Here is a 27,628-nt window from a genome sequence, read left to right on the forward strand (position 1 = left end):
TGCAGGAACTTGATGATTCTAAACTTCAAGGAATAAAGACCCAGAATATTTAGTTTCTCTTGATAGGGCAACTTACTCATCCTAGGAATAAGTGAATCTCCTTTGGACTGCCTCCAATGTTACTATATCCTTATTAGAGGTTCGGTACAGGTCTCATGCCAAACAATCTCATATATTGTGTCTGTTAGTTGTGGGTATCTTGCTGTATTGTAAAAGGAAAGATGGATCATGGTTGCAGCCTCGCAAGAGAAGGTCCCCCTAGGATAAAAATATCATAAGGGAAATGGCAGTTACTTTAACTTAGCAAAGGGCATGAAGATCTCACATGTCAATCTTCAGTTAGGACCTGCCCTAAGGGGCAGAACACAACACGCAGAGTGATATTTTGAAACCTGGAATGCTCTTAGTCTGAGTTTGGTTGACATTTTTGTTCCTGTGGCTCAGGTTCAATAAAAGCTGCAATTTCTGCCTATTTAAATATCCATTTAGTGAAAGGGCAAAGGCATGTCTACATTAGGTCAATATGGTGACTCTTTGGAATCAATGTTGCTGCACTTCCTCTCATAAATAGGCTTCAAAATGAGAAAGCAACACAATTTAATTCAAGGTTAACTGAAGTGTTGCAATGTGGCACAGTGTTAGCACTGCTGCCTCACAGCGCCAGGAACCTGGGTTCAATTCCAGCCTTGGGTGATTGTCTGTGTGGGGTTGCTCTCTCTGTGTTTGCATGGGTTTCCTCCAGGTGCTCTGGTTTCTTCCCATAGTCCAAAGATGTGCGGGTTAGGTTGATTGACCATGTAAAATTGCCCCTTGGTGTTGAGGGATTAGCAGACTAAATATGTGGGGTTATAGGGATAGGGCCTGGGCAGCATTGTTATCAATGCAGTCATGATGGGCTGGATGGCTTGATGGAGGGGAGATCTCATTGAGACATATAAGATGATGAATGGGATGAATAGGATAGAGGTGGAGAGACTCTTCCCGCTCAAAAAAGACAGTAGGACTAGGGGGCACAGCCTCAAGATAAAGGGGAGGCGGTTTAGAACGGAGTTGAGGAGGAACTTCTTCACTCAAAGGGTGGTGAATCTCTGGAATTCTCTGCCCGTTGAAGTGGTGGAGGCTGCCTTGCTAAATATTTTTAAGAAGCGGGTTGATGGGTTCTTGATAAGAGAGGGGATTAAGGGTTATGGGGAGAGGGCGGGAAAGTGGAACTGAGCCACGACAGATCAGCCATGATCTTATTGAATGGCGGGGCAGGCTCGAAGGGCTAGATGGCCTACTCCTGCTCCTATTTCTTATGTTCTTATGGCTTCTTCCTACACTGTAGGGATTCTATGATTCTATAAGTCTCCAGGAGGCCAGTTGAAAATATATACATGTTTGGCTTTAATATGTCACACAGATCCAGGATAAAAATTGTAGAAATTTCATCAGGTTATACAAATTTAGTGCTTAATTCTAATTTACTATTTTAATACGCCAAGGTTAGATGGGATATTGGAAACATTGGTGCTTTCCTGAAATTGGGTTAAAATACTCCGGACACATTCTGGAGATAAAGATGCAACTTCTTCAGAAAACGAAGTCATAATGAATGAAACTTCATCTTGTGTGTATTTAGCCCTTGTGCGTGGGTTGCTGCTTTCAGTATCGATTTCCATAAGATTACAATCATTTGTTTTAATTAAGAATCGCGGTACATATATCTGCACGATTGGCTTTCTTAATAAGTTTACATTGACTGAATACTCTGACTGTCATTCCCAACTCTTTAGCTTATGCTAATGGACAACTTTGACATGTACAAGTTTCATGTTTGCTGTTCAATAAATGGAAGCGTACATCTCTCCACGTGAAAGCCCATCCTTCAATCGTCCACTTAATTTGTACAAAACACCTTGAATGCTATCGATCTCTCCTTCTCGGTTTACTGTCGGAAAATATGGCTGGACGCAAATTAGGCCTGGAATCTGGCCAAGGCTTTTGTTTCTGGAGGGCGAATAATGAGGTTGTAATTCTACTGAAGCCAAAGCATCTCTGTAAAAGTGCTCCCACAATTGACTGCAGGGACAGTGAAGATACAGGACGTGTCCTGAGAACGGTTCTAATCCCTCTCTGGAGACCAGCAGAGTCACCCAGTGGGGGAACTATGTTAGATATACCTTCATTCTAACAACCACTGCATTTCAAGTCTACTTTGGACGGGTTATTGTGGCAGGGGGACTTTCTAACTGAGAATCTCTCTCTCTCCAGCACCGATTCATAAAAGTGCGGGGGGCAATATTAAATGTGAGTGGAGTTGGTATAAATGTTTTCAGTGTTGATAGACACGTTCGCGATTTTTAAACATTTAACGATATGTGCTGGACGGAATTTCAGCAGAAAAACCTGGGAATGGGCACTGTAGCTGCCCCTTTGCAGAGGGGTATTATTTCACATCCTTCGCTCCAGCTTAAGTTAAAGCGGTAGTGCTGAAGTTTATTAAAGTTAAAAAGATCAAGAAGTCAGTTTCAATGTGCACTCAGCCTTCTACATTTCGGGGTTTTGTTTTTAAATTTTGTTTTAATGCCTCTGAAGTTTGTTTTTGGAGGAGGGAGTGTGGGGTGAGCACGCTTTCTGTACACAGGAGACAGTGTGCAAGGGGTGCCATTACTCACTGTGTACCCTGCACTGGGAAATTTCCCCAGTCTCACCACAGCCGCCCGAACTAAATTCCCTGGGACCGCTACAGGCACCGTGCTGCTAGATTTCCACGTCTGAAATCAGACCCACAACGCCGCCCCCCCACCACCAAAAAAAAGCACACCCACCGCACCAAACTCAACCGAGAGTCAAAATTCTTACAAAGTAGCTCATGGCTAAAACTCCACCTGCCATTTCTCGCCCAGCCCTGTGTAAACGATACTACCAGGAAAAAAAGAACAAAAAGCTTTGACAAAGGGTCATCCGGACTCGAAACGTCAGTTCTTGTCTCTCCTCACAGATGCTGCCAGACCTGCTGAGATTTTCCAGCATTTTCTCTTTTGGTTTCAGCTTCCAGCATCCGCACTAATTTGCTTTTTATCTCACGTAAAAACAGACTCGAGTGATAGGGAAGTGCCCCGAGTTGGAATGCTGCGATCACTGAGGTTTATGAGAAGGAGGTCGTTCGGCCCATTCTGCCTGTACTGGCTCCTTATAAGATCAAAAAAGCAAAACATTGAATCTGAAACAAAAACAAAAAAAAGCTGGAAAACCTCAGCAGATGTGATAGCATCGGTGGAGAGAATAGAGCCGACGTCTCGGGTCTGGGTGACCCTTAGTCAGAGCTGCTGAGATTTTCCGGCATTTCTGTATTCGTTCTCCACAGGAACTCACTCCCTGCTGCCTCTTGCCACGTTGTTAGGACCGCGCAGCCTTCACAGAGAGAGAACGGAGGCAAAGTTTGGGCACTCTGACTAGCTGCACGAACTGTCAATCCCTTTTCCTTTCCACTGGAACCGCTAGCCCAGCCTGTGTGTGTGTATTTGGAGTCAGTGTGAGCGAGATGTGCAGCTCTGGGTACTTTCCCGGCAAAGAAAGAGTGAGGAGCTTTTCCATCGTCCCCCCCTCTCTCTACTGGGACCCCGCTAAACTGGGCTGAATACTGCAGTCGCTGTGTGACAAAGCTACCCCTGCCTGCTGGGGGAAATCTGCGTCACATTTTGAATTATTTGGTGTCTTTTCCACCAAAATTGTGAAGAAGCAGCAAGCCAAGAAACACTGGAGAGAGGGAGGATTACATCCTGTGAACCCAGGCTAGATGGGGTGCCAGGCGGGTACTCTGTACTGCGGATCCTGCAAGTGATCGACCCTGTCTATTTTCACACCGATTCTGCTACTTTCAAAGTGACGGTAAGTTTGGTGTAGCGTTCCCGAAAGCAAATCCCTCCTGGGCTCTTTGCGCACTGTCCCTGCGCCTTTGCATTTTAACCTCAGCGCAATTCAAATGTTGGTGGCTTGCTTTTTCCAAGTCGCTCTCGGAGCTCCCAACACTGGTATTGATCCATTCGCTTCTCAAGACTTGCCGTAAGATGTTAAGTACATGGTATTGATATCGGAGTGTGTGAACATGTGTATGTGTGTGTGTGCGCGCTGGGGGGGATAGGAAAGCGAGCAATCCACTTCTTTGTGTGAAACGTGTTAATTAGCAATTGCTAAATTATTTTTAATTGCGTCCGGGTAAGGAGTATTTAAACGGGAAAGTATCCCAACCTGTCCCCGGTTCTCACTGCGTCTACACTCTCAAAAAAAGACCCCTAAATTCCAGTTTTGGGTCCGAGGATGTGAGAGGCGCAAGGTTGAGGCGCAGCCCGGGGTCAGGCAAGGGTGAGGAAGCCTGATACCACACTTCAGTCGGATTTTATTACTATTCCCGATGATTAGAGTAGGAGGCGATCCAAAAAATAAATAAAACAAGACGCAGGCACAAATCCCTTGAAAACAGGATTTGTTTTGAAAACAGAAGTTGTGCAAGAGAAGACTGCTTCTCTTGCGCAAACACCAGGAAAATTGGTAACTCTGTAAACAAAATGCTGGAGGAAAAATCAATACAAAACAATGTTGCAACTGATCAGTAGGGAAGAGAGAGAGAGAGAGAACTCCACTTTTCAGGTCAGTGACCTTTTTCGTATTTCTGGCGATTTGTCTTGTGAGGTTGGATCTTGCCTGGTTCCCTTGTGGGGACCTTGAGTTGCATTCAACTGGAATTTGGTTTTTGGGGCAAGTAAGGAACTTTAAATTTATTTTTCTTGGGGCAAGTAAGGAATTTTGAATTTGTTCTTTTAAAGGAATTTTAAATTTGTTTTTTGGGGCTAATAAGGAATTTTGAATTTTTTAAAGCGACTTTTAATTTTTTTGGAGCAAGTAAGGGATTCAAAAGTTGTTTCTTTAAGGAATTTTCAGCTTGGAGCAAGTAAGGAATGGATTTGAGTTTGCCTTTGAGCACTGGCTTTGTAACTTTAAGGATGTTCTGTAGGACACTTGTGTCGATGTGAGATCTGGCTACTCACATGTCTCCCGTTATTACTAAGTACCCTTCCCCTGGGGTCTGACTATTGATTTTTTTTTCCCCAATCTTTTTCCTTGTGCAGATGACCTTGCCACCGTTTGGGACTCACTGATTCACAATGCCCATCATTTCCCGGAGCAGCGAGAACGACTACAGTAATCTGAGCGACTCCTCGTCCAGCTCCCTCAATTACCTGGTGCCCAGGAGCCTGGCGGAGAGCCCGCCCGCCAAAGGAGCCTTCTACCGGCGGAGCAGGCGGGTCTCCCGGGCACCTCCGGCGGGCAGCCCCGCCGAGGCGGCAGCCCACATCATCGTGAACGTGGGGGGTGCCAAGTACTGGGTGCCCTGGCGCACGCTGGACGACTTCCCGCTCACCAGGCTGGGCAGGCTGAAGTTTTGCGCCAGCCCCGAGGAGATAGCGCAAGTCTGCGACGACTACGACGAGTCCGCCAACGAGTTCTTCTTCGACCGCAACCCGTGCGCCTTCCGCATGATCATCACCTTCGTGTCGGCCGGCAAGCTGCGCCTGCTGCGGGAGATGTGCGCCGTGTCCTTCCGGGACGAGCTGCTGTACTGGGGGGTGGAGGAGGCTGAGCTGGAGTGGTGCTGCCGCAGGAAACTGCTGCGCAAAGTCCGGGAGCTCGCCGACATCAGGAGGGCAGAGGAGCTGGAAGCAGACAGGGACAGTGCCAGTGACAGCGCTGACAGCACCAGGCTGGGACACTGCATGGACAAGCTGAGAGACATGGTGGAAAACCCCCAGTCAGGAATCCCTGGCAAAGTGTTTGCCTGCCTCTCCATCACATTTGTCACCATAACAGTCATTAGTATTTGCATTAGTACAATGCCAGAATTGAGGGCAGAGGACGAGAGGGTAAGTGTCCTTATTTCATTGTTAAATACACATCTCCAAACCCCCACTGGAGTCTTTCACAGTCATTGCTGGGCCAGAAGGAGGCAAGTTTATACTTTGACTCCATTCTTAAAGTTACAAAGCCAATGCTGAAAGTGGACCTGGCAAACCCAGATCCGTTCCTTGCTTGCTCCAAAAACCAAGGGCAGCACAGTGATTGGCACTGCTGCCTCACAGCACCAGGGACAGGAGTTCAGTTCCCTGCTTGGGTTACCGTCTGTGTGCGGTCTGCATGTTCTTCCCATGTCTGCGTAGGTTTCCTCCGAGTACTCTGATTTCCTCCCACAGTCAAAAAGATGTGCTGGTTAGGTGCATTGGCCATGCTAAATTCTCCCCCTCGTACCCGAACAGGTGACGGAGTGTGGCGACTAGGGGATTTTCACAGTAACTTTATTAACAGTGTTAATGTAAGCCTACTTGTGACTAATAAATAAACTTTTTAAAAAAATTCAAAAACCAATTGATCTAATTTAAGGTCCCCACAAAGAAGACAGACAGATCCAAGCTGACACAATAAAGCATCTTGGACTTGATCTGACACTTGGGATGGAATTTTCCTGTGCCACCCATCATGGGAATTGTAGTGGGCAGGATACGGGCCATGCAAATGTCCGTTGATCTTGGGTGGTATTTTCTGGCATCGAAACGCGCACAGCCAGAAAATCCCACCCTCGATCTTATTGAGTCGATGATTTGATTTGTTATTGTTACATGCACTGGAATACAGTGTAAAAGCATTGTTTCTTGTGCACAAAACAGAGAAAGCATACCATTCACAAAGTACGTGGGGAGAAGGAAAGCTGAGGTTGCAAAATATAGTGTTACAGTTGTAGCTAGGGTGTAGAGAAATATCAGCTTAATATATAATAAGTCCATTCAAAAGTCTGGTGGCAGCAGGGAAGATGTTCTTGAGTCTGACTTGCTTTTTGTAGAACAATCCAATCACGCTCATTCTCCACTCTAACCTCCTGGCTTTAGTTTAACCTTCATTACCAACAACATTTGTCATGAGAAAGTTTTACACTAATGCAATCTCTACATTTTAATTGGTTTCCTCCTATTGGTGTCTGTCTTTGCTTCCAATACATTTATTTGATTTATTAATTTGATATTCCATGGTTTTGTTGGGGGCAGTGGTTAGCACTGCTGCCTCATAGTGCCAGGGACCGGAGTTCAACTTCTAGCTTGGGTCACGTGCAGAGTCTGCGCGTTCTCTCCGTGCCTGTGTGGGTTTCTTCTGAGTGCTCCAGTTTCCTCCTACAGTCCAAAAGACGTACTGGTCAGGTGCATTGGCCATGCTAAATTCTCCCTCAGTGTACTCAAACTGGTGCTGGAGTATGGCAACTAGGGGATTTTCACTGTAACTTCATTGCAGTGTTAATGCAAGTTTATTTGTGACGCTAATGAATAAATAAACTTGTTAAGAATTGTACTAACAGATATCAATGTTGATTGCCAGTAAAAGTGTAATTAGTCTGTTTGAGTTATTTCCCAGGCAAAGATGTTAATTGTTGAAAATAAGGTTGCCAGTGTGATCAAAACGAACATGACATGCCGATTGAAATGTAGAATTCTAATCTGGTGTATTAATTACTTTGATAAGAAACTTTCCACTCTGAATTTAAAGGTGTGGGTCCTGGTGCCACTATGGAGACTTGAGCACATAATCCAGGTAGAGGTTTCAGTGCAGTGTTTTGGGAGTGAGACCCCATAAGATCCTTTTATTATCTTCACCAATCATCTATTTAATTGCTGTTTGAAGGGCCCTGTTATGCAACATTTCAATGCACTGCAACAGAACTACTTCATTAGCTGTGAACCCTTACGGATGTTTCATGGCCAAGCAAGATGCTATATATATACTCCTGCTCATTGCAAAGTTTACAAAAGCTTTAAGCAGCTGCTTGGTGTTACATAACTTGGATATCACTGAACAGAGTGGCATTCCATCAAAAATTTCCACCTTGTACTCATCAGAACAAATGCAAGAACACCAATTACAACATTTTACAATACAGGCGGAAAGGAACGTTGATTCGTTGGCAAGTCAAACATGCTGTTTGATTCAAACAATTGAGCAACACTGTATGAACATCATCATCTGTGTCAAAGTGATGCCAGTTACATAGGCCACACACCCCAATGACTGGTGATCGAATCAAATATATTCCTCTGTCTGTTCAAAATAATCAGAGTATAGGCAGCACTCAACAATGCTCACAAAACGTCTGTTGCTAGCTATGATTCTGTGATTAGGGAGCACTTGCTGAGCAATCCTGGGTGCGTAAATAGCTCCACTAAAAAGCAATTTAAGATAACCAAGAAATGCAAAAAAAAATCTGACAGCACTATTTCAAAGAAGTGTATCAAAGTTATCCTTATTTATCACTTATTCTACACCACACAAACAATTCTTACCTTGTAGTATATGAGATCTTGCTGTGTACAAATTGACTGCCTAAATCACAACAGTTAATACACTTCAATAGTACTTCATTGCCTCTGAATTTGAAACATCCAGAGGTCATGTAAAGTCCTATATGAGGCTTCTGGCAAATTGTTCTAACAAACCTCCATTCTGAATTTCAGATCCAACCAGGTGGGTTTCAGAATATTCATTCAAAGTTAATCCTGTTATAAAATGTTCACCTTGGATTAAACTCATTTTTCTAGTTCTCATTTCACTTATCCTTTGTCAGATTAGTGTCAACCACATTATCGTTGGAGGCAGATTTATCGAACCTGTAGTGGGAGTTTGTTTGACATTGGTCAAATTGTTTTGTCTTGGGATCCTTCACATCTGCCAGAGATCAAGCACTTCAATCCCACCTTTCTATGATGGTTCTGAACCCAGCTTTGAGAAGGGGAAAAAAACAATCACTTGTTCTGAGTATTTTCATTCCTGGATAATTCAGGTTAAACCTGGAAGAATGAGGACACTGTTTTGTTTCTCATTCATTTAAGCCTGCAGATAATGGAGCATAAATCTGACAGTAGTGCCCGATACAAATTGTACAGGGAATGTGAATGATTGCAGCAAATGCTGCCAACGAGAGGCTTGTCTGTCTCATCCAGGCTGTCTCAAAATACAGGCACATTTGCTAAAGTGTATTGGTTTTGATAATTACACTACTTAGCTTGATCATGGAATCCCTGCAGTGCAGAAAGAGGCCAATTGGCCCATTGAGCCTGCACTGACCCTCTGTTGGTAGGTCTTACCAGAGCATCTTACCCAGGCCCATCCCGTGCTCCAACCACGTAACCCCATGCATTTACCCCACTAATCCACCAAATCTACACATCTTGAGACACTTAAAGGACAATTTAGCAAAGCCAACCCTCCTAATCCATGCTTCTTTGGATTGTGGTGAGGGGGGAAACTGGAGCACCTAGAGAAAACCTATACTGACATGGGAAGAATGTGTAAACTCCACACAGACAGCATCCAAGATCAGAATCAAACCTGGGTCCTTGGTGTTGGGAAGCAGCAGTGCTAACCACTGTGCCACTGTGTCAAATACCTCTTCATGCAAATATAAATTGATTCAAAGATCCTTCCAAAGGTTGCTCAACTTTATTTTCGCACAGACGACAGAATCTTGTGGCTCACCCTTCCTGACCCCACTAGCACACTTGATAGTGTTGTTGAGGGCATTTAAATCAAGTGAAAGGAGGGTGTGTGGAGACCCTGCCAATTCCTTGCCTCCATCTCGATTAAATCCATGGCAGGAGTGCCCATGGACGTCTTTCCTGTCACACTGTAACTGAAGCCCTTAAATAGGCAATTGATGCCTACGTAGAGGCCTCAAATCAACCCCGTTAGTATTGACTCCACGGTGGACAGGGGACTCGCCATGTGGGGAGCATGACAAGCAAACCCATACGGGGTTGTTTGCATCTTGGAGGTGAAGACTAGTAGACTGCTGCGGGTGTCCCAAAGGCACTCAGCGTCTTACTGAGAACCACATCAGGAGAGTAGAGGGCCATCCCCTTGACCTTGCTATCGAACTCCTCCCCTGCCCTCCCAGCAACACCTCAGCCTCATAATCCCTCTCCTGCCATCAATGACCTCTGGCCTGGATTCCAGTGACAATCCTAGGCTTCAGCTGGATGTCACGGTGACAATTGTCACTGCTTCCCCTGTGGCAGTGCTGTTCAATACAGTTCCTGGCTTCTGTTTGGCCAGCAGTTCTTGGTGGGCCATGCTTCCACCCACCCTCCCTCGCCCTGGGGTCCTTTTCCAAGGGGAAGGCCCACTGCTAGCCTGTCAAGTGCCTGAGTGAAAGAAAATGCACCAGGTTTTCCCTAAAGGAGGAGATGTGGGACTCTTGCTGGCTCCCCAGCTGCCTGCCTTGTTGCCTTCACAAGATTCTACTCAAAGTCTTGGAATGTTTAAAATCTCATAACAAGGGGAGGCAATGATCTAGTGGTAGTATTGCTAGACCATTAATCCAGAAACTCAGCTAATGTCCTGGGGACCCAGATTCGAATCCTGCCAGGACAGATAGTGGAATTTGAATTCAGTAAAAAAATCTGGAATTAAGAATCTACTGATGACCATGAAACCATTGTCGCTTGTTGGAAAAACCCATCTGGTTTACTGATGTCCTTTAGGGAAGGAAATCTGCCATCCTTATCCAGTATGGCCTACATGTGACTCCAGAGCTACAGCAATGTGACTGAATCTCAACTGCCCTCTGAAATGGCCAAACAAACCATTCAGTTCAAGGGCAACTAGGGAAGAGTAATAAATGCTGGCCAGCCAGTGATGCCCATGTCCCATGAATGAATAAAAAAACACAGTCAAGAAGCTTTCCTAATGGTGAAATAATACTGCAAGCATTTATTTGGTCTTCCTTCCAGTTATAGCAGGAATCATACAGGGTTCTGATGAATTAAGATTTGCAGATACCAAAATTTGAACATAAAAGCCAAACGTTACATACTGGTCCTTAAATTTTAATGATCATTTAATACTGATTAGCATGCTAACAGTTTTGTACATTAAATGATCTAGCATTAAACCTCAAGACATTTTCATCTTTTCTGCACGTGAAACATTGAATGTAAGCACAGACTCCTTAAAGACTCCTTTTAAGGAGTCTTAAAAGGTATCAGTCTTTTCACTTAGAACTCACTTCTATGTCAGAAGGTTATGCATTCAGTCTTCAAAAAATGCACAGAAACTTAGAGTGGAATTTTTCTGCCCCGCCCACCACGGGAATCATAGTAGGCAGGACAGGACAGGAGAAAACCCATTGACTTCAGGTGGGATTTTCTAGTCTTGGGATGAGGAAATTCTCTCTCCTAAGGTGGCACATCAGTGCAGTATTGAGGGCTTGCTGCAATGTTAGGGGGTCTTTCCGGTCAAACCAAGTAGACAAACTCAAATTACATTAGGACAAAGTAAAAGGGGCAGCTCCCCAAAAAGAAAGGGAACAGCCTGAACAGAAACAAAAGTACAAAGGAACTGCAATGTTAGAGGCCCTACCTTTTAGCTGAGACATTAATCTGGGGTCTCATCCCCTATCTCCAAGTGGGCATAAACGATTTCATGACATGATCTGAAGATTAGTAGCAGACATGTCCTAACCAACCTTGTACCTCAACCAATACCACTAATCCTGCTTAGCTGATTGTTTATTGGGGCCATCTTTTATGCAAATCATATGCCTATCAATTACAAAAAGGTGACTTTTAAAACTGCTTCACAGGTTGTGAAGCAGTTAAGGATGTCCTGAGGTTCTGAAAGACACCATATAAATGCAATCTTTTTTTCAAAGAACAGCACCTGTCATCAGCCACTGATGCATATGCCACTTCAGAGCCAACCACTACAGTGGCCCTTCATCTTGGATGGATGAATATTGGAGAATTCTGTCTCTCCTTTTCTTTGACATTGCTGATGACATTAGTCACCATGGCAGCCAGCATTGCTATGACGAAGGGTCATCCAGACGCTAAACTTTGGCTCCATTCTCTCTCCACAGATGTCGTCAGACCTGCTGAGATTTTCCAGCATTTTCTACTTTTGTTTCAGGTTCCAGCATCCGTAGTATTTTGCCTTTAGCCTTACTATGAGATTCATCCCATAATCTGAGTATTTAATTAACAGTATTCTGGAGTCTTAAACAGCAATCCTGCATCCCAAGATCATTTGGGAATACAGTACCATATTCCTCATTGAAGATGTACAAGATTGGTCCTTTTCTACCAACTTGAAAATCTCAGCATTGTGCCCACAAGGTCTGGCATGGCACAGATCATGAACCAAATTTCCCTGCTTCACTTTGTTGCCATTTGGGAGTTCAAGCCTCAAGTCCCCACAGCTGCTTCAGTGGACAGTGTCACTTTCTCATTATTTACAACATAAAAGGCACTTAACTGATGCCAAACAATCTGGAATTTTTTTTGCTCCTAATTTTCTCTTTGACTTTTTTTTCCTTTTTAGTATTGGCAAGATGTGCACATTCAGGGACTGACAATGGTCACACAGTCCAGAATAGCTTTGTTAACTGCCACTCAGTTTTACAGCAATCAGCACAATGGATACCCATTTTACCTCAGGCAGGGAGCCAAGTCCTTGAAGTCAAGGAATGATGCTTTTTGGTTCTATACACTTACTTCACCAATTAACTAACTTTCCATGGATTTCTGATGTGTACTTAGATGCCAGGATCATGGGGTCATGGCCACTTGCTCTTTGAATTTCTCTCTCTTACTGGTGGCCTTTGTTCTGAAATAAAGAATGGAAACCCGTCATGTAAAATACTGTCAATGTGAACCCACATTCTGTCACCATCTGGCAAAGCTGACTGGAGCTTTAAGATATTCAATTTGATTTGATTTATTATTGACGCATGTACTGGGATACAGTGAAACGTATTGTTTTTTGTGTTCTATACAGACAAAACATACCGTTCACAGTGTACATAGGGGAGAAAGAAAGGGGAGAGTGCAGAATATAGTGTTATAGTCATAGCCAGAGTGTAGAGAAAGATCAACTTAATATAAGGTAGGTCCATTCAAATGTCTGATGGCAACAGGGAAGAAGCTGTTCTTGACGCAGTTTGTACGTGATCTCAGACTTTTATATCTTCTCTCCGACTGAAAGAAGATGAAAGAGAGTATGTGCAGAGTCCTTGCTTATGCTGGCTGTTTTTTCTGAGGCAGCGGGAAGTGTAGACAGAATCAATGGATTGGAGGCTAGTTTGCTTGATGGACTGGGCACTGAGACTGGAGCAGTTACTGCACTCCCAGTGCATTTTGAAACCAAAGCTAGATGATCTCAAAATAATGTTTCTCAATTTGTAAGTAATTGTTCTTTTGGATCCCCATGTCTTGCATCAACTTCAGTTGTGAGGGAAGGCTGACAGCGATAGGTTTCGAACAATGTTACTATTCACACAGCTTCTAGGAGAGTTACCCGAATTCTGCACAGATCAGCACTTTGATTGTTCCTTCTGTTTCTGTAATGAAGGACATAGCTTGTTTCAGTAAAGTGCTGAATAACTTTGCAAATTACAAAGCAAATAATGTCAGGAGTTTGGAGTGTTTTGAAAAGGTCAATTCTTGTACTTGCACCAGAATTCTTTATTTAACCACTTTGTGGAATTTTTGAAGTTTCATACAAATAAGCAGACTTTCGCAGTGCCTGGGTAATGATAGAGCAAGAGGCTTTGATAAGTGAAGCGTTGTTATTTCACATGGTTGGGTTACATGACTACTGTTGTGATCAAAGGAAAAGCCTAGAAGAGAAAACAGTTTCATTTCTGAAATATTTCCGTGAATGCCAGAACATCGATGCATTTACAGGCATTTCTGCACATTACTTTTCTCTTAAGAATTGTTAGGAACATGTAAAGATTATTCAGCACAGACATCTATGCATTTATACTGATACAGGGTTTAACAACAATCACATCTTGCAGTTATATTATGCCTTTGGTATAGTACAATGCCTCAAACTTTTTCACAAGAGAGATTATCAAAACAAACTGACAGGTTTTATTCTATCATGGGATACTGGATGTCACTGGTTAGGCCAGCATTTATTGCCCATCCCTAAATACCCTTCAGAAGGCTAAGCTGCCTCATAAACCACTGCAGGTGTAGGTAATACCCACAGTGCTACTGCGAAGCCAGTTCCAGGATTTGACCCAGTGATAGTGACAAAATGGCGATATCATTCCAAGTCTGGATAGTGTGTAGCTTGGAGGGAAACTTGCCTTTTATACAGAATAATTCCAAATGATGCTTCTTGGCTCCAGATCTTTCAGTTCCCTCTCATTCCAAGAAATATTTTTGATTGGTTTGCTAACATACATTGACGCCAATTTCAACAAATCTCAATCTCATTTTCAAATCACTCCATGGTTTTGCCTTACCCTGACTGTGTAATGTACTCCTATCTACCACCCTCAAATTGCACATTCCATTATTCTCCCATTTGCAGCCACACCTTCAGCTGCCTAGTTTATAAGCTCTGTAATTCCCTCACTAAACCTCTTCATCTCCCCACCTTTCCACCTTTATTATTGCTCCTTAACATCCATAGCTTTGACTAAGTTTTGGTCACTTGTCCTTATTTCTCTTTATGTGGCTCAAATCCACAAAAAAAAGGACAAAACCAACCTGGCCAATTACATCTGATAGTCTGCCCTCAATCCTCAGCCTAATACTGGAAGGTGCTGTTACTGTGCTATTAAGTGATATTTAACTGCTCATTGAGGCTCAGTTTGGATTTTGCCAGGGCTGCTCAGCTCCTGGCCTCATCACAGCCTTGGCCAAAACATGGACAAAAGAGCTAAGCTCAAAGGTGGAGGTGAGAGTGAAAGCTCTTGACATCAAGGGTGCTGTGGTGGCACAGTGGTTAGCACTGCTGCCTCACAGCAGCAGGGACCCAGGTTCAATTCTGGCCTCGGATCTGTGTGGAGTTTGCACATTCTCCCCATGTCTGCTGCAGGCACTCTGGTTTCCTCCCACAGTCCAAAGATGTGTGGGTTAGGTTGATTGGCCATGCTAAATTGTCCCTTACTGTCAAGGGGATTAGCAGCGTAAATATGTGGGGTTACAGGAATAGGACCTGGGTGGGATTGTGATCGGTGTAGACTCGATGGGTCAAATAACCTCCTCCTGCACTGTAGGGATTCTATTATTTTATGATCAAAGCATCATTTGATCAGCACTGCCACTTGCAAGTTCCCGTCCTAGCCACACACCATCCAGAATTTATATAGTTTCTAATTCAGATGATGGGAGAGGGGTTTTGATTTGTGATCATTAATCCATTTGAAAAGGGATCATCCAAACAAAAAAAAACCACCAATATGGTGGCACTACAAATAAATCCAATCCCATTCTCATTCAACTTACATGCAAGTGAACTGGATAATACTTAACAGAAAGAAACCATCAAAAACCATGACACCTCACTGAAATTGGCTAATTCAACACAGTTCAGGGATCAAGTGTGTAACTGTCCTCATCTATATAGTTCAGCAACGCACAACAGTATACTTATCCAATATATCACCATTTCTTCACTGTCACTGGGTCAAATCCTGGAACTGCCTTCCTTGCAGCACTGTGGGTATACCTACACCTGCAGTGGTTCATGAAGGCAGCTCAGCCTTCTCAAGGGCTTTTAGGGATGGTCAAGGAATGCTGGCCTACCCAGTGACATCTATATCTTATAATAGAATAAAAAAGTTGTCAGATTCTGCTTGATAATCTCTCTTAGAAGGCTGTTTAAAACATTATATATCTAAAGGCGGTACATAAATGCGAGACGTGATTGTTGTTAAACTCTCACATACACTTCAGTATGTTAGAATGTGACTCTGTCACTATTTGGGGAACACTTTTCAACGAACAATCTCTCTCACATTTACTTAAGGGTTTTTATTTTATTCATGATCTTTATTATATTCAAGATTTTTATTAGTTTCGGGCACGATACAGATTGGATGTTCAAAATCCTGGAAAATCTGAAATCGACAGGACCTCGGTCCCAAAGGCGTCAGATTTGGCACAATGTATCGCTGTCCTTCTAGCTTCCTAAATATTAACTCATACCTCCTGGTATTTATGATCTCTTTTGTCATCCTCTTTCATACTCTTGAGCAGTCTTGTTGAGTTGCCTTGAAAGTCTTTTGCAATGATATTAAGTCCAAGCTCTTTCACCTCTCCTGATACCTTATATTCCTGATACCCAGAATCATCCATATTTATTTAATGAAATGTCAGTGAGCAAAGCTGAATTGAAGTGTCTCCACAGCCATTAGTTGCACAATATGAGTCATGGCACCGGTGGTCCTATATATAAACTTTACTGTATTTCAAAGTAACTATTCGACACGTAGAAACATCAAAGCTGGAAAGTTGTTGGGAAAATATACCATGTTATGATCTTTAGTTTCATGAAGACAACATTGTACTTCACTCTTACATTTCACTTTTTTCTGCTTGATAAAATTCCTTGATAATTTAGTTAATAATGATCATTTTTTTTTGGAGTAATAATTGTTCTTACTTATTACATGGAAAAGCCAGCATTTACCCCTGACAGATTTACACTTGGAGCAAGCTATTTTCTATCTAGTTTATTTCAAACAAAACAAACCTACGACCTCCACCATCTTGAAGGGCAAAAGCAGCAGATGGATGGGAACTATAGTTCCCCTCCAGGTCACACGCACCATCCTAACTTGGAACTATACCGCTGTTCCTTCACTGGGTCAGAGTTCTAGAACTCCATTCCTCACAGCATTGTGCTGTGTTTCTACAACACCTGGACTGCAGCAGCTCAAGAAGGCAGCTCACCACAACCTTCTCAAGGTCAGTTAGGGATGGACGATAAATATTGGCCTCATCAGCAATGCCCACATCCTGTGAAAGAGTTTTAAAACCTTGGCTGGAATTTTGCCATCCTGCCTGCCACGGGAATCAGAGCAGGCGAACGGCAGACCATGGAAGGGCCTGTTGACGTCAGGCAAATTTTTATGGTTTCGGGAAGAGCAAGGCTGTAAAATCCTGCCTGTAATAAAAGCTAAAACAAGCCAAAATTGTTCAATATTTTGCCAGAATAAATCAACTTGTGGAACATTTGCCGTATCAAGTATACTAAACTTGAATACAATAAACAGCGCACAGAAGCTACTTCCATTTATGTGCTGCAGAAAGACTGGGTTTGCTCATTCCATCATTCAACAAAAGTATAATAAAAGAGGTCAATTTGGGATGGGCAATAGACGCTGGCCTAGCCAGTGATGAATTTGATCCACTGAAACTCCTCTGTCATATTGTTCGCCATGGTAGTTCTTTGATTATTGTAATCCAAATTCCACATCTGGTCTCTTTATCCTTTAATAACCTAGCTTCACAACTAAGTATCCATCTCATTTTTAAGCATGACAATTGAGTCTGCATCTGTCTCCTTCTGAGGCAGCACAGATGCAGAGTCCCTCTGTTTGGAAGTATTTTTTAATGGATTCAATTCAAGCCTTCTTCACTCAGATTTCGTAATATATACCCAAGGCTTTCTCATGCCACACATTTGAGAATCTTTGTTGCTTTACAGTAGACAAATTTTAATTGAAGTGTCCTGTTGGGTTAGATGTTTCGCTACTTTGAACTGACGAAGTATCAATCTTTAAATTTCCACTGACACGTCCCCTTTATTTCTGAAAAAATAAACCCAGTGAGCAGCAGGAGACAAACCTTTTTGAATCTATGGAATAAAAACACACCTGAGATACAGAAACCGCTTTCAAAGTGCCTCCAGTTCCTAGACACAAGATATAAACAATTTATGAGTTAATATTTAGGAAGCTAGAAGGACAGCGATACATTGTGCCAAATCTGACGCCTTTGGGACCGAGGTCCTGTCGATTTCAGATTTTCCAGGATTTTGAACATCCAATCTGTATCGTGCCCGAAACTAATAAAAATCTTGAATATAATAAAGATCATGAATAAAATAAAGACTCTTAAGTAAATGTGAGAGAGATTGTTCGTTGAAAAGTGTTCCCCCAAATAGTGACAGTCACTAAATTTCCACTTCCAGGTAGACTTGGAATACTCTGGAAAATGAGATTAATTTTCTGAGATTTGTCATTCACATTGATACTCTTGCCTTTAACACACAGCTAATGTGTCATGTTGAGATCATGCTAGCAGATACTTCAGATAGATCCATCGCATAATACAGCTGACAAGTTCAATTATTAAATGGCCTGCATAGTCTAAGTAAGATAACATTTTCATTTCGGAGTCATTTGAACTGGGGAAATAATGTCATTTAATTTCCATGTGGATCTTTTCAGGCTTCTCAGTCATGCAACGAGAATAGGGCCTGGATGGAATTGTGGTCCGTACAGACTCGATGGGCAGAATGGCCCCCTTCTGTACTGTAGGGATTCCATGATTCTATAACGTGCCACCGAAAATGCTTTTTAAAATAAGCCAGTTTATTGTTAGGGTCCCTATTCAATGTTCCTCTTTCAAAGTAAGCTCTAAGCACAGTAGTTAACTCGACACAATAAGAATGTGACACATGACATGCCCGCACAAATCTGTTACGTGCAAGTCGAACTGTCACTTCTTTGACAGCACAAAATCCGCATTGATCTCCAGATGGTGAAATGGGAGCTGATTTCAATTGATTTTTACTCTTTGGAAATCTGTCATTACTGTGAAATCATAGTCATTCCAATCCCCAAAAGACATGAACTATATTTCAGGATACACATTCATATATGAATTGCTCTATCTGCTATTTTAGTGGAGGTGTAATTCCATTTGTTGTTGTTATTAAGATGTCTAATGTCTCCATTAGGATATCATACAGAGAAATGTTATCTGAAAATATTAAGAGCTTGTCCTCTAATATCATTCTAAAATGTATTACTTTGATGGTAATCTTTGAATTCTCCGCACAATTGAATGTGCAGTTTGGGGGAAACTGGAATATTTAAAATGCAATTGCATTTGTATAATGCATTTCAGAGCCTTCGGATTCTCAAAGTAATTTGCTGGCAACAAGGTACTTTTGAAATGTTTTCTCTGGAAAACACAGCAGCTGATTCACACACAGGATGGCCCACATGCAGTTTTGATATAAATGACTGGATAATCTCTTCAGGTGCTATTGCTTGAGGCTTAGATTTTAACTCATATACAATGTGCTTTGGAATTTTTATATTCATCTGTCAGAACAAATAGATCTTACTGATATCTCTATCCTCAATGATGGAGGAGCCCGGCACGTCAGTGCAAAAGACGCAATTGAAGCATTTGCAACCATCTTCAGTCAGAAGTGCTGATTGGATGATTCATCTCGGCCTCCTCCAGAGATCCCGAGCATCACAGGTGCCAGTTTTCAGCCAATTTGATTCACATGTGATATCAAGAAACAGTTGGAGGTACTGGATACTGAAAAAGGAACGGGCCCTGACAATATTTCGGCAATAATACTGAAGGCTTGTGCTCCAGAACTAGCCGCGCCCCTATCTATGGCGCTGTGATACAGCTACTGCACTGGCATCCATCCGGCAATATGGAAAATTGCCCACGTATGTCCTGTGCAGGATAAATCTAACCCAGCTAATTGGGGCAGCATGGTGGCACAGCGGTTATCGCTGCTGTCTCACACTGCCAGGGAGCCAGGTTCGATTCCCAATTTGGGTCACGGTTTGTATGGAGTTTGCCCATTCTCCCCGTGTCTGTGTGAGGGTGCTCCAGTTTCCCTCCACAGTCTGAAAGACGTGCCGGTTAAGTGCGTTGACCCGAACAGGCACCATAGTGTGGCAACTAAGGGAATTTCACAGTAACTTCATTGCGGTGTCAATGTAAATCTTACTTGTGACGAATAAATAAACTTTACTTCTGGGCCTAGGCTCTGACAAAGGGTCATCTAGACATCTAGACTTGAAATGTTGGCTGTACTACCCCCCCCCCCCCCCCCCCCCCGCAACAGATGCTGTCAGACCTGCTGAGAATTTCCCGCATTTTCTGTTTTTGTTTCAGATTCCAGCATCCACAGTATTTCGCTTTTTTCTGAGCGTACTCTTGATCATTAGCAAAGTGATGGAAAGGGTTGTCAACAGTGCTGTCAAGTGGCACTTACTCAGGAATTACCTGCTTACTGATGCTCAGTTTGGATTCCACCAGGGTTACTCAGCTCCTGGTCTCATAACAGCCTAGGCCCAAACATGGGCAACAAAGCTGAACTCAGCTTTGTTGTCCATGTTTGGGCGGCATGGTAGCACAGTGCTTAGCACTGCTGCTTCACAGCTCCAGGGTCCTGGATTCGATTCCCGGCTTGGGTCACTGCCTGTGTGGACTTTGCACATTCTCCTCGTGTTTGTGTGGGTTTCCTCCCACAGTCCAAAGATGTGCAGGTTAGGTTGATTGGCCTTGCTAAGAAATTGCCCCTTAGTGTCCACGGATGCGTAGGCTAGTGGGATTAGTGGGTATAATATGTAGGGATATTGGGGTAGGGCCTGGGCAGGATTGTGTTTGGTGCAGACTCGATAGGCCGAAGGGCCTCTTTCTGCACTGTAGGGTTCTATGATTCAAAGGGGGCAGTGAAAATGATTGCCCTTTACATCAGGTTAACATTTTACTAAGTGTGGCATCATGAAGCCTTAGAAAAACTTGAGTCAATGGGAATTAAGGGGAATCTCACAACTGGTTGGAATTACATCTGTCACAAAGGGAGATTGTTGTAGTAGTTGGAGGTCTATCATCTCAGTCCTGGAATATCACTGCAGGAGCTCCTTAGGGTAGTGTCCTGGGCCCAACCAATTTCATCTGCTTCATCAATGACCTTCATAAAATCAGAAGTGGGGATGTTTACTGATGATTGCACAATATCCAGCAGCATTTATGATTCCTCAGATATGGAAGCTGCCCATGTCCATATTCAGTAAGACCAGAACAAATTCAGGCCTAGGCTGATATCTGGCAAGTAACATTCATGCCACACAAAGGCAATGACCATCTCCAAGAAAGAATCTAATCATCTCCCCTCAACATTCAATGGAATTGCCATCACTGAATATCTGATTGTCAACATCCTAGTGTTTACCATTGATCAGACACAGAACTGGACCAGCCATGTAAATACCCTGGCTATTAGAGTGGGTCAGGCACCCAAAAACCTGCAGTGAGTAACTCACATCTGACTTCTCAAAACCTGTTCACCATTTGCAGCACACAAGTCAGGTGTAATGAAATATTTTTCACTTGCTTGAATCAGTGCAAGTCCATCAACACTCACAGAAACTCAACACCAGATAGTACAAAGCAGCCTGCTTGATTGAGACCTCATCCATCACCTTACACATTTATTCCCAGCCACCTCCAACACACAGTGTGTACCATCCACAAGATGCACTGGAACAACTCATCAAGGCTCCTACAACTGCATCTTTGCACCTTCCCCTGCTTTCTCTATCACTTAGAAGGGCAAGGGTAGGCGATGTGTGGGGGAGCAGTATCACCTTCAAGTTCTCCTCCAAGCCACACACCATCTTGACTTGGGGAATTATATCACCCCTTCACTGTTACTGGATCAAGGGCAGCTCGGTGGTTAGTACTGCTGCCTCATAGCACCAGGGACCCGAGTTCGATTCCCGGATTGAGTCACTGTCTGTCTGGAGTTTGCACAGTCTCCCCCATGTCTGCATGGGTTTCCTCCGGGTGCTCCAGTTTCCTCCCACACTCCAAAGATGTGTTTGATTGGCCATGCTAAATTGCCCCTTAGTGTCAGGGGTATTAGCAGGGTAAATACATGGAGCTACAGGGATAAGGGCTGGGTGGCATTGTGGTCGGTGCAAACTCGATGCGCTGAATGGCCTCCTTCTACACTGTAGGAATTCTATGAAATCCTGGAACTCCCTTCTTACAAGTGCCTTGGTCGCACCTGCACCGCATAGACAGCAGCGATTGGAGAGGCAGCTCACCTTGACAAGGGCAGTTAGAAATAGCAGTAACAACCACATCCCATGAAAAATTAAATAAAACACAAGATACTGCGATTGCTGGAAATCTGAATGGAAATTTTTAGAAGATCCTACTTTAATATTTCAATTAAAATATAATCCCTCTAAGAGGGAGATGTTTCTTCTGAGGTGCACTTAGATTTCAACCTCGGCCATGTGCTCAAGTGTCTTAATGTGGCCTGAACCCATAGATTTTTGTCATCAGAAACTGTGCTATCACTGAGTTAATGTATTGAGTTTGGTATTATGTTTTTGATTACAGTTTGCAATGTATTTGCCACATATCTTTAAACAATCGTAATGTAAGTCTTAATCAGTAATCAGCAAGTTGAATAAATGATTGTTAGATTTATTATTTCTCAAGTGAAAAATGAGGAAGTATTTGGATTTTTGAACTTAAATTAATGGTTAGCTGTGAAACAATGCCCACCACTGCCCTTGAAGAAAGCTATTTTTGATTGTTTAGCAGCCTGCATGGTTAATATGTAACTGCTTCTAAATCAAGGGGAACCCAATACCATCCAGCAAGGTCCCCAGCAATCATATTGGAGAATTCTGACAGATTGCAAACAAGAAAGTATAACTCACTAATTACCCTTCACTTTTAATTTTCAATGTTAAGGTGAGCGAAATAAAGATTGGGGCATATACATTTGAAGCTGAACTGTCATACTGTTTTATTAAAAACCTGGAATTTTTTTACCATGAAAAATTGACAATATATAAATATAAAATTAGCTTGCCAGCGCCAGAGAGGTTGTTCGTGAGTAGTCATGACTTTGTGTACTGTTAAAAACACCCACTTCCCTAACAAAGGGTCACTTTTTCTGAAGGTTTTAATAGTGATATTACAGCACAAACAGAGGAGATTCTCATCAGTCGGTTCATCCATATGTTGGAATTTTACCACCTTGCCTGCCCAAGGCTCGTAAGATCCTACCCGAGGCCAACGGAGAATGCCGTTCTGCGAGCCTCGCCCATCCCGATTCTGGGGCAGACGAGGCGGTAAAATGCTGGCCTGAGTGTCATTGTTTATGGGGAGCTCAACAATGCACCCTCTGGAGGAAGAGGAAACCACAAACAGTAATGTGGGATTTCCACATTCACCTGCTCGTGTGTGCATGCCAGAGGCTGCTGTCAGTATCACAGGGTAATGACAGCAAATATTCCCAGTATCCCTGTCAATGCAATTGCAAAATCCGGGCCAATGTCTGCGTGGAATTTATTTTTTAAACTGTTGACTGAAGGCTGATTAAGTAAGACATATGTGTTACTAATGCTGTATAATTTTTATTTTTGCATTTTTTTTGTCTGCAGGATAAATGCTCGCAGAGGTGCTATAATATGTTTATAATAGAAACCACCTGTGTGGCCTGGTTCTCCTTGGAGTTTATCCTTCGGTTCATACAGGCACGAAGCAAATGGCAGTTTTTGAGAGGCCCTTTGAATATTATTGACATATTGGCAATTCTCCCATATTATGTCGCACTTGTGGTTGACAAAGGACCTGCAGACAGCAACAATCTTTCAACAAGTAACATCTATTTGGAAAAATTGGGCCTGGTCCTCCGAATATTGCGCGCCCTGAGAATTCTGTATGTCATGCGTCTTGCTAGGCATTCTCTTGGACTTCAGACGTTGGGCCTCACAGTGCACCGCAGTATCCGTGAGTTTGGGCTCCTGCTCCTTTTCCTCTGTGTGTCTGTCACTCTCTTCGCACCACTGGTATTCCTTGCAGAGAATGAGATGGGCAAAGGACAAGACTTTAGCAGCATTCCCGCTTCGTACTGGTGGGCCATCATCTCCATGACGACAGTTGGATATGGTGACATGGTACCTCGAACTATTCCTGGTCAGGTGGTAGCTCTAAGTAGCATCCTTAGCGGAATCCTAATAATGGCATTCCCTGCGACGTCCATTTTCCATGCTTTTTCCCGTGCATACCTGGAGCTCAAACAAGAGCAAGAGAGAGCAGAAGCCCGTCTGAAGTGCATCCAAAAGGCAGCAAAGCAGACACAGAACCAAGATTCAAGTGACACAAAAAAAACAGTTTTTGAGGACCCAGATTGCTAATGAATTTAGTGATGCCAAGAAAATATTCTTTTAATTACTTGTAATTTTATCAATTGATTCAGTGATGTTTCTTACCTGTGCTGTATTGCATAGAATGTACAGCACAAAAACAGGCCATTTGGCCCAACGAGTATGTGCTGGTACTTATAGCCACATAAGTCTCCTCCCATTTCATCTACCTCAACTCAGCCTTTCAATACAGTATCTCTTTCTACTCAATTTTCTCCCAAGGTACTCAATCCCTTTTGATAGAGGTTTGTCTCAACCACTTCCTGTGGCAGTGAGTAAAGATTCGAACTACTCTCTACATAAAGACATTTCACATTATCCTTTTGGATTGATTAGTAATTATCTTTTATCTTTGGCCCATAGCTTTGGATTCCCCCACAAGTGGGAAAGGGTGGACTTGCATGGGGTAAGAAGTTGAAATCTTAAAAATCTGAAAGATAAATTCAACCTACCTCGAAACTGTTGCTTCCACTTTTACCATAGATGGGATAAGTGACTAATCCTCTTGTAGGAGGTGAGGGAGTGAGAAAAAAACCTTCAAAGGAATGCTTCCATTTTAACAACTCATGTTGACCAGGTTTCCCAAGCCTCAGAAAATCCAGCAGGTAAAGGAAAGTAAGTAAAAGGAAGTGAGATGGACTGGCTCTACCAGGTACGTGCCTCTACAGCCCTGCTTGTGGGTCAGGAGGAGCATGAATGTTTCCTTCCAGTTCAGTGAGCTTACTCTGTGAACTATCTGATCCCTCTGCGATCAGACCACACCCCTGACCACCATTTCTACCCCTCCGCATTTGGAACATTCAAGAACCGTAGAATCCCTACAGTGTAGAAGGAGGCCATTCAGCCCATCGAGTCTGCACCGACCACAATCCCACCTAGGCCCCAAGCCTGTAACCCCACATATTTACCCCGCTAATCCCTCTAACCTACACATCCCGGGATGTGCACTTTAGCATGGCCAAGGCACCTAACCCGCACATCTTGCGGACTGTGGGAGGAAACCAGAACACCCGGAGAAAACCCATGCTGACATGGGGAGAATGTGCAAATTCCACACAGACAGTGACACAAGCTGGGAATCAAATGCAGGTCTCTGGAGCTGTGAGGCAGCAGTGTAAATCACTGTGCCACCATGCTGCCTGCCCACTGCTGCCCACTCAACTCCAAACTAGGCTGTGTTTACCCTCCTCTGTACTGCAAAGTCCAAAACCTAACCATCAACTCCACTCCCTGCTGGGACGTTTTGACCCTTCCTACTGGTAGGATCCTCCACTCCCACTAAAAGCAGCATCGCCCCCCCACCCCCCCCCGATTGGGAGTGCCCTGGCAGCATGACCTGCGAACAACATAAATGGCCATTGACCTCAGTGGGACCAGAAGATCCCTCCAGCAGCCAATGGCGAGCTACCTCCATTACTGGAACAAAAATCATGGGGGGCAGAAAATTGTGACCCCTGTCAACAATCTCTCACACCAACCACCATCGCCACATCCCCAACCCCTGACCTCAATTCCAAGGTTTCCCCCACTGCCTAGTAGAACCCTGTAAGAAGTCTCATAACACCAGGTTAAAGCCCAGCAGATTTATTTGATAGTAAATGACGCAAGCTTTCGGAACGCTGTCCCTTTGTCAGGTGAGTGGAGAGTTCTGATCAGAAACAGGGCACATAAAGGCACACACAGTTTACAGAATACTGATTAGAATGTGAGTCTTTACAGCTAATCTGCCATAGTAGAACCCTAACATTGATATTTCTCTGTCTCCCTACCTGGTCTTCCTGCTGCTTACTGCAGGAACCCACTGGCTGGTAGGAATCCTGGAAAAACAAATTAAAATACATCCTCCAACATGATCTTCGGGAAACCAATACTTCCAGACTTCCCATCCTAACTCCTCCCCACACTCCGAAAATGCAACTCCACAAATATCAGGAGATTCTCTCCATACGTAACCTGCCCAATCCATTCATAATTTGAAAAATCTCTCTGATGAGTTCTCTAGGACATCTCTGTTGTAAAGAAAAAGCCCCAACCATTTCAAACTTTCCCATAATCCCTCAGTCTTGGCACCAGCCCTGGAAATATTTTTGCCCTTTCTGTAGGTCCTCTATGTCTGAGGACCAGATCTGTGCGGATGGGTTGTCTGGGATCCTATACAAGTACAATATAACTTCACTACTTTTGAATTCTACACCCCTAGAAATAAATCCACGGGTTTTAATACCATACTTACTTGTTATGCTAACTGATAATGTGAATTTTAATGATTTGTCCACTTGCAGCCCTTTGCTCTTTCACCCCATTTATTTTCTAAAGATGTAGGTGATCTTTCTATTTTTTCTAATAAAGTGCATCACCATGTAAAAGTTCATTTGTTGCTTAACAGCCCTTTATACAAGATTGGCAATGTCTTGTCAGTTTGATATCATCCACATTTCATATTGAGTTACTTAGAAATCATAGAAACCCTACAGTACAGAAAGAGGCCATTCAGCACATTGAGTCTGTACACCCATATTCCTACATATTTACCGACTAATCCCTCTAACCTATGCATCTCAGGACATTAAGGGCAATTTTTCTAATGGCCAATCAATCTAACCTATACATCTTTGGACTGTGGGAGGAAATCAGAGCAAACCCATACAGACACGAGGAGAATGTGCAAACTCCACACAGACAGTGACCCAAGCCAGGAATCGAACCCAGGTTCCTGGAGCTGTGAAGCAGCACTGCTAACATAAGAACATAAGAAATAGGAGCAGGAGTAGGCCATCTAGCCCTTCGAGCCTGCCCCGCCATTCAATAAGATTATGGCTGATCTGTCGTGGCTCAGTTCCACATTCCCGCCCTCTCCCCATAACTCTTAATCCCCTCTCTTATCAAAAACCCATCAACCCGCGTCTTAAAAATATTTAGCGAGGTAGCCTCCACCACTTCAACGGGCAGAGAATTCCAGAGATTCACCACCCTTTGAGTGAAGAAGTTCCTCCTCAACTCCGTTCTAAACCGCACCCCCCCCCTTTATCTTGAGGCTGTGCCCCCTAGTCCTACTATACTTTCTGAGCGGGAAGAGTCTCTCCACCTCTATCCTATCCATCCCATTCATCATCTTATACGTCTCAATGAGATCTCCCCTCATTCTTCTAAACTCTAACGAGTACAAGCCTAGTTTATTCAGCCTCTCCTCATAGCTCAACCCCCTCAACTCCGGCATCAGCCTAGTAAACCTCCTCTGCACTCCCTCCAAGGCCAAAATATCCTTGCGTAAGTACGGCGACCAAAACTGCACACAGTACTCCAGCTGCGGCCTCACCAATGCCCTATACAGCCGCAGCAAGACCTCCCTACTTTTATATTCAATCCCCCTCGCTATGAAGGCCAGCATCCCATTCGCCTTCCTGACCACCTGCAAGCTGGGTTTTTGCGACTCATGCACAAGGACCCCAAGGTCCCTCTGCACCGTCGCCTGCTGCAGTTTTTCGCCACGTAAATGATAATCCTTCCTACCATTATTCCTACCAAAGTGGACCACCTCGCACTTGCCAACATTAAATTCCATTTGCCATTTCCTGGCCCATTCGCCCAGCCTATCTA

At 43.5% G+C, this 27,628-nt stretch overlaps 1 protein-coding gene across 2 annotated transcripts; it reads left to right on the plus strand.

The window, feature by feature from the left end:
• The first annotated feature begins 3,412 nt into the window (after positions 1 to 3,412).
• kcng4a (potassium voltage-gated channel, subfamily G, member 4a) lies at positions 3,413 to 26,682 on the plus strand. 2 transcript variants are annotated; one of them, XM_080188077.1, is made up of 3 exons: positions 3,413 to 3,873; positions 5,112 to 5,903; positions 23,267 to 26,682. In XM_080188077.1, the coding sequence occupies exons 2-3, from the start codon at positions 5,148 to 5,150 to the stop codon at positions 24,020 to 24,022; spliced, it is 1,512 nt and encodes a 503-aa protein (XP_080044203.1). In that variant the 5' UTR covers positions 3,413 to 3,873; positions 5,112 to 5,147; the 3' UTR covers positions 24,023 to 26,682. The 2 variants fall into 2 exon arrangements, with proteins under 2 accessions (XP_080044203.1, XP_080044204.1); XM_080188078.1 differs by lacking the exon at positions 3,413 to 3,873 and adding an exon at positions 4,682 to 4,744.
• Positions 26,683 to 27,628: the final 946 nt, after the last annotated feature.

This window comes from Carcharhinus amblyrhynchos, chromosome 4 (genome assembly GCF_965287045.1).
Source record: "Carcharhinus amblyrhynchos chromosome 4, sCarAmb.v2.hapA, whole genome shotgun sequence".
In the NCBI taxonomy this organism is placed as follows: domain Eukaryota; kingdom Metazoa; phylum Chordata; class Chondrichthyes; order Carcharhiniformes; family Carcharhinidae; genus Carcharhinus; species Carcharhinus amblyrhynchos.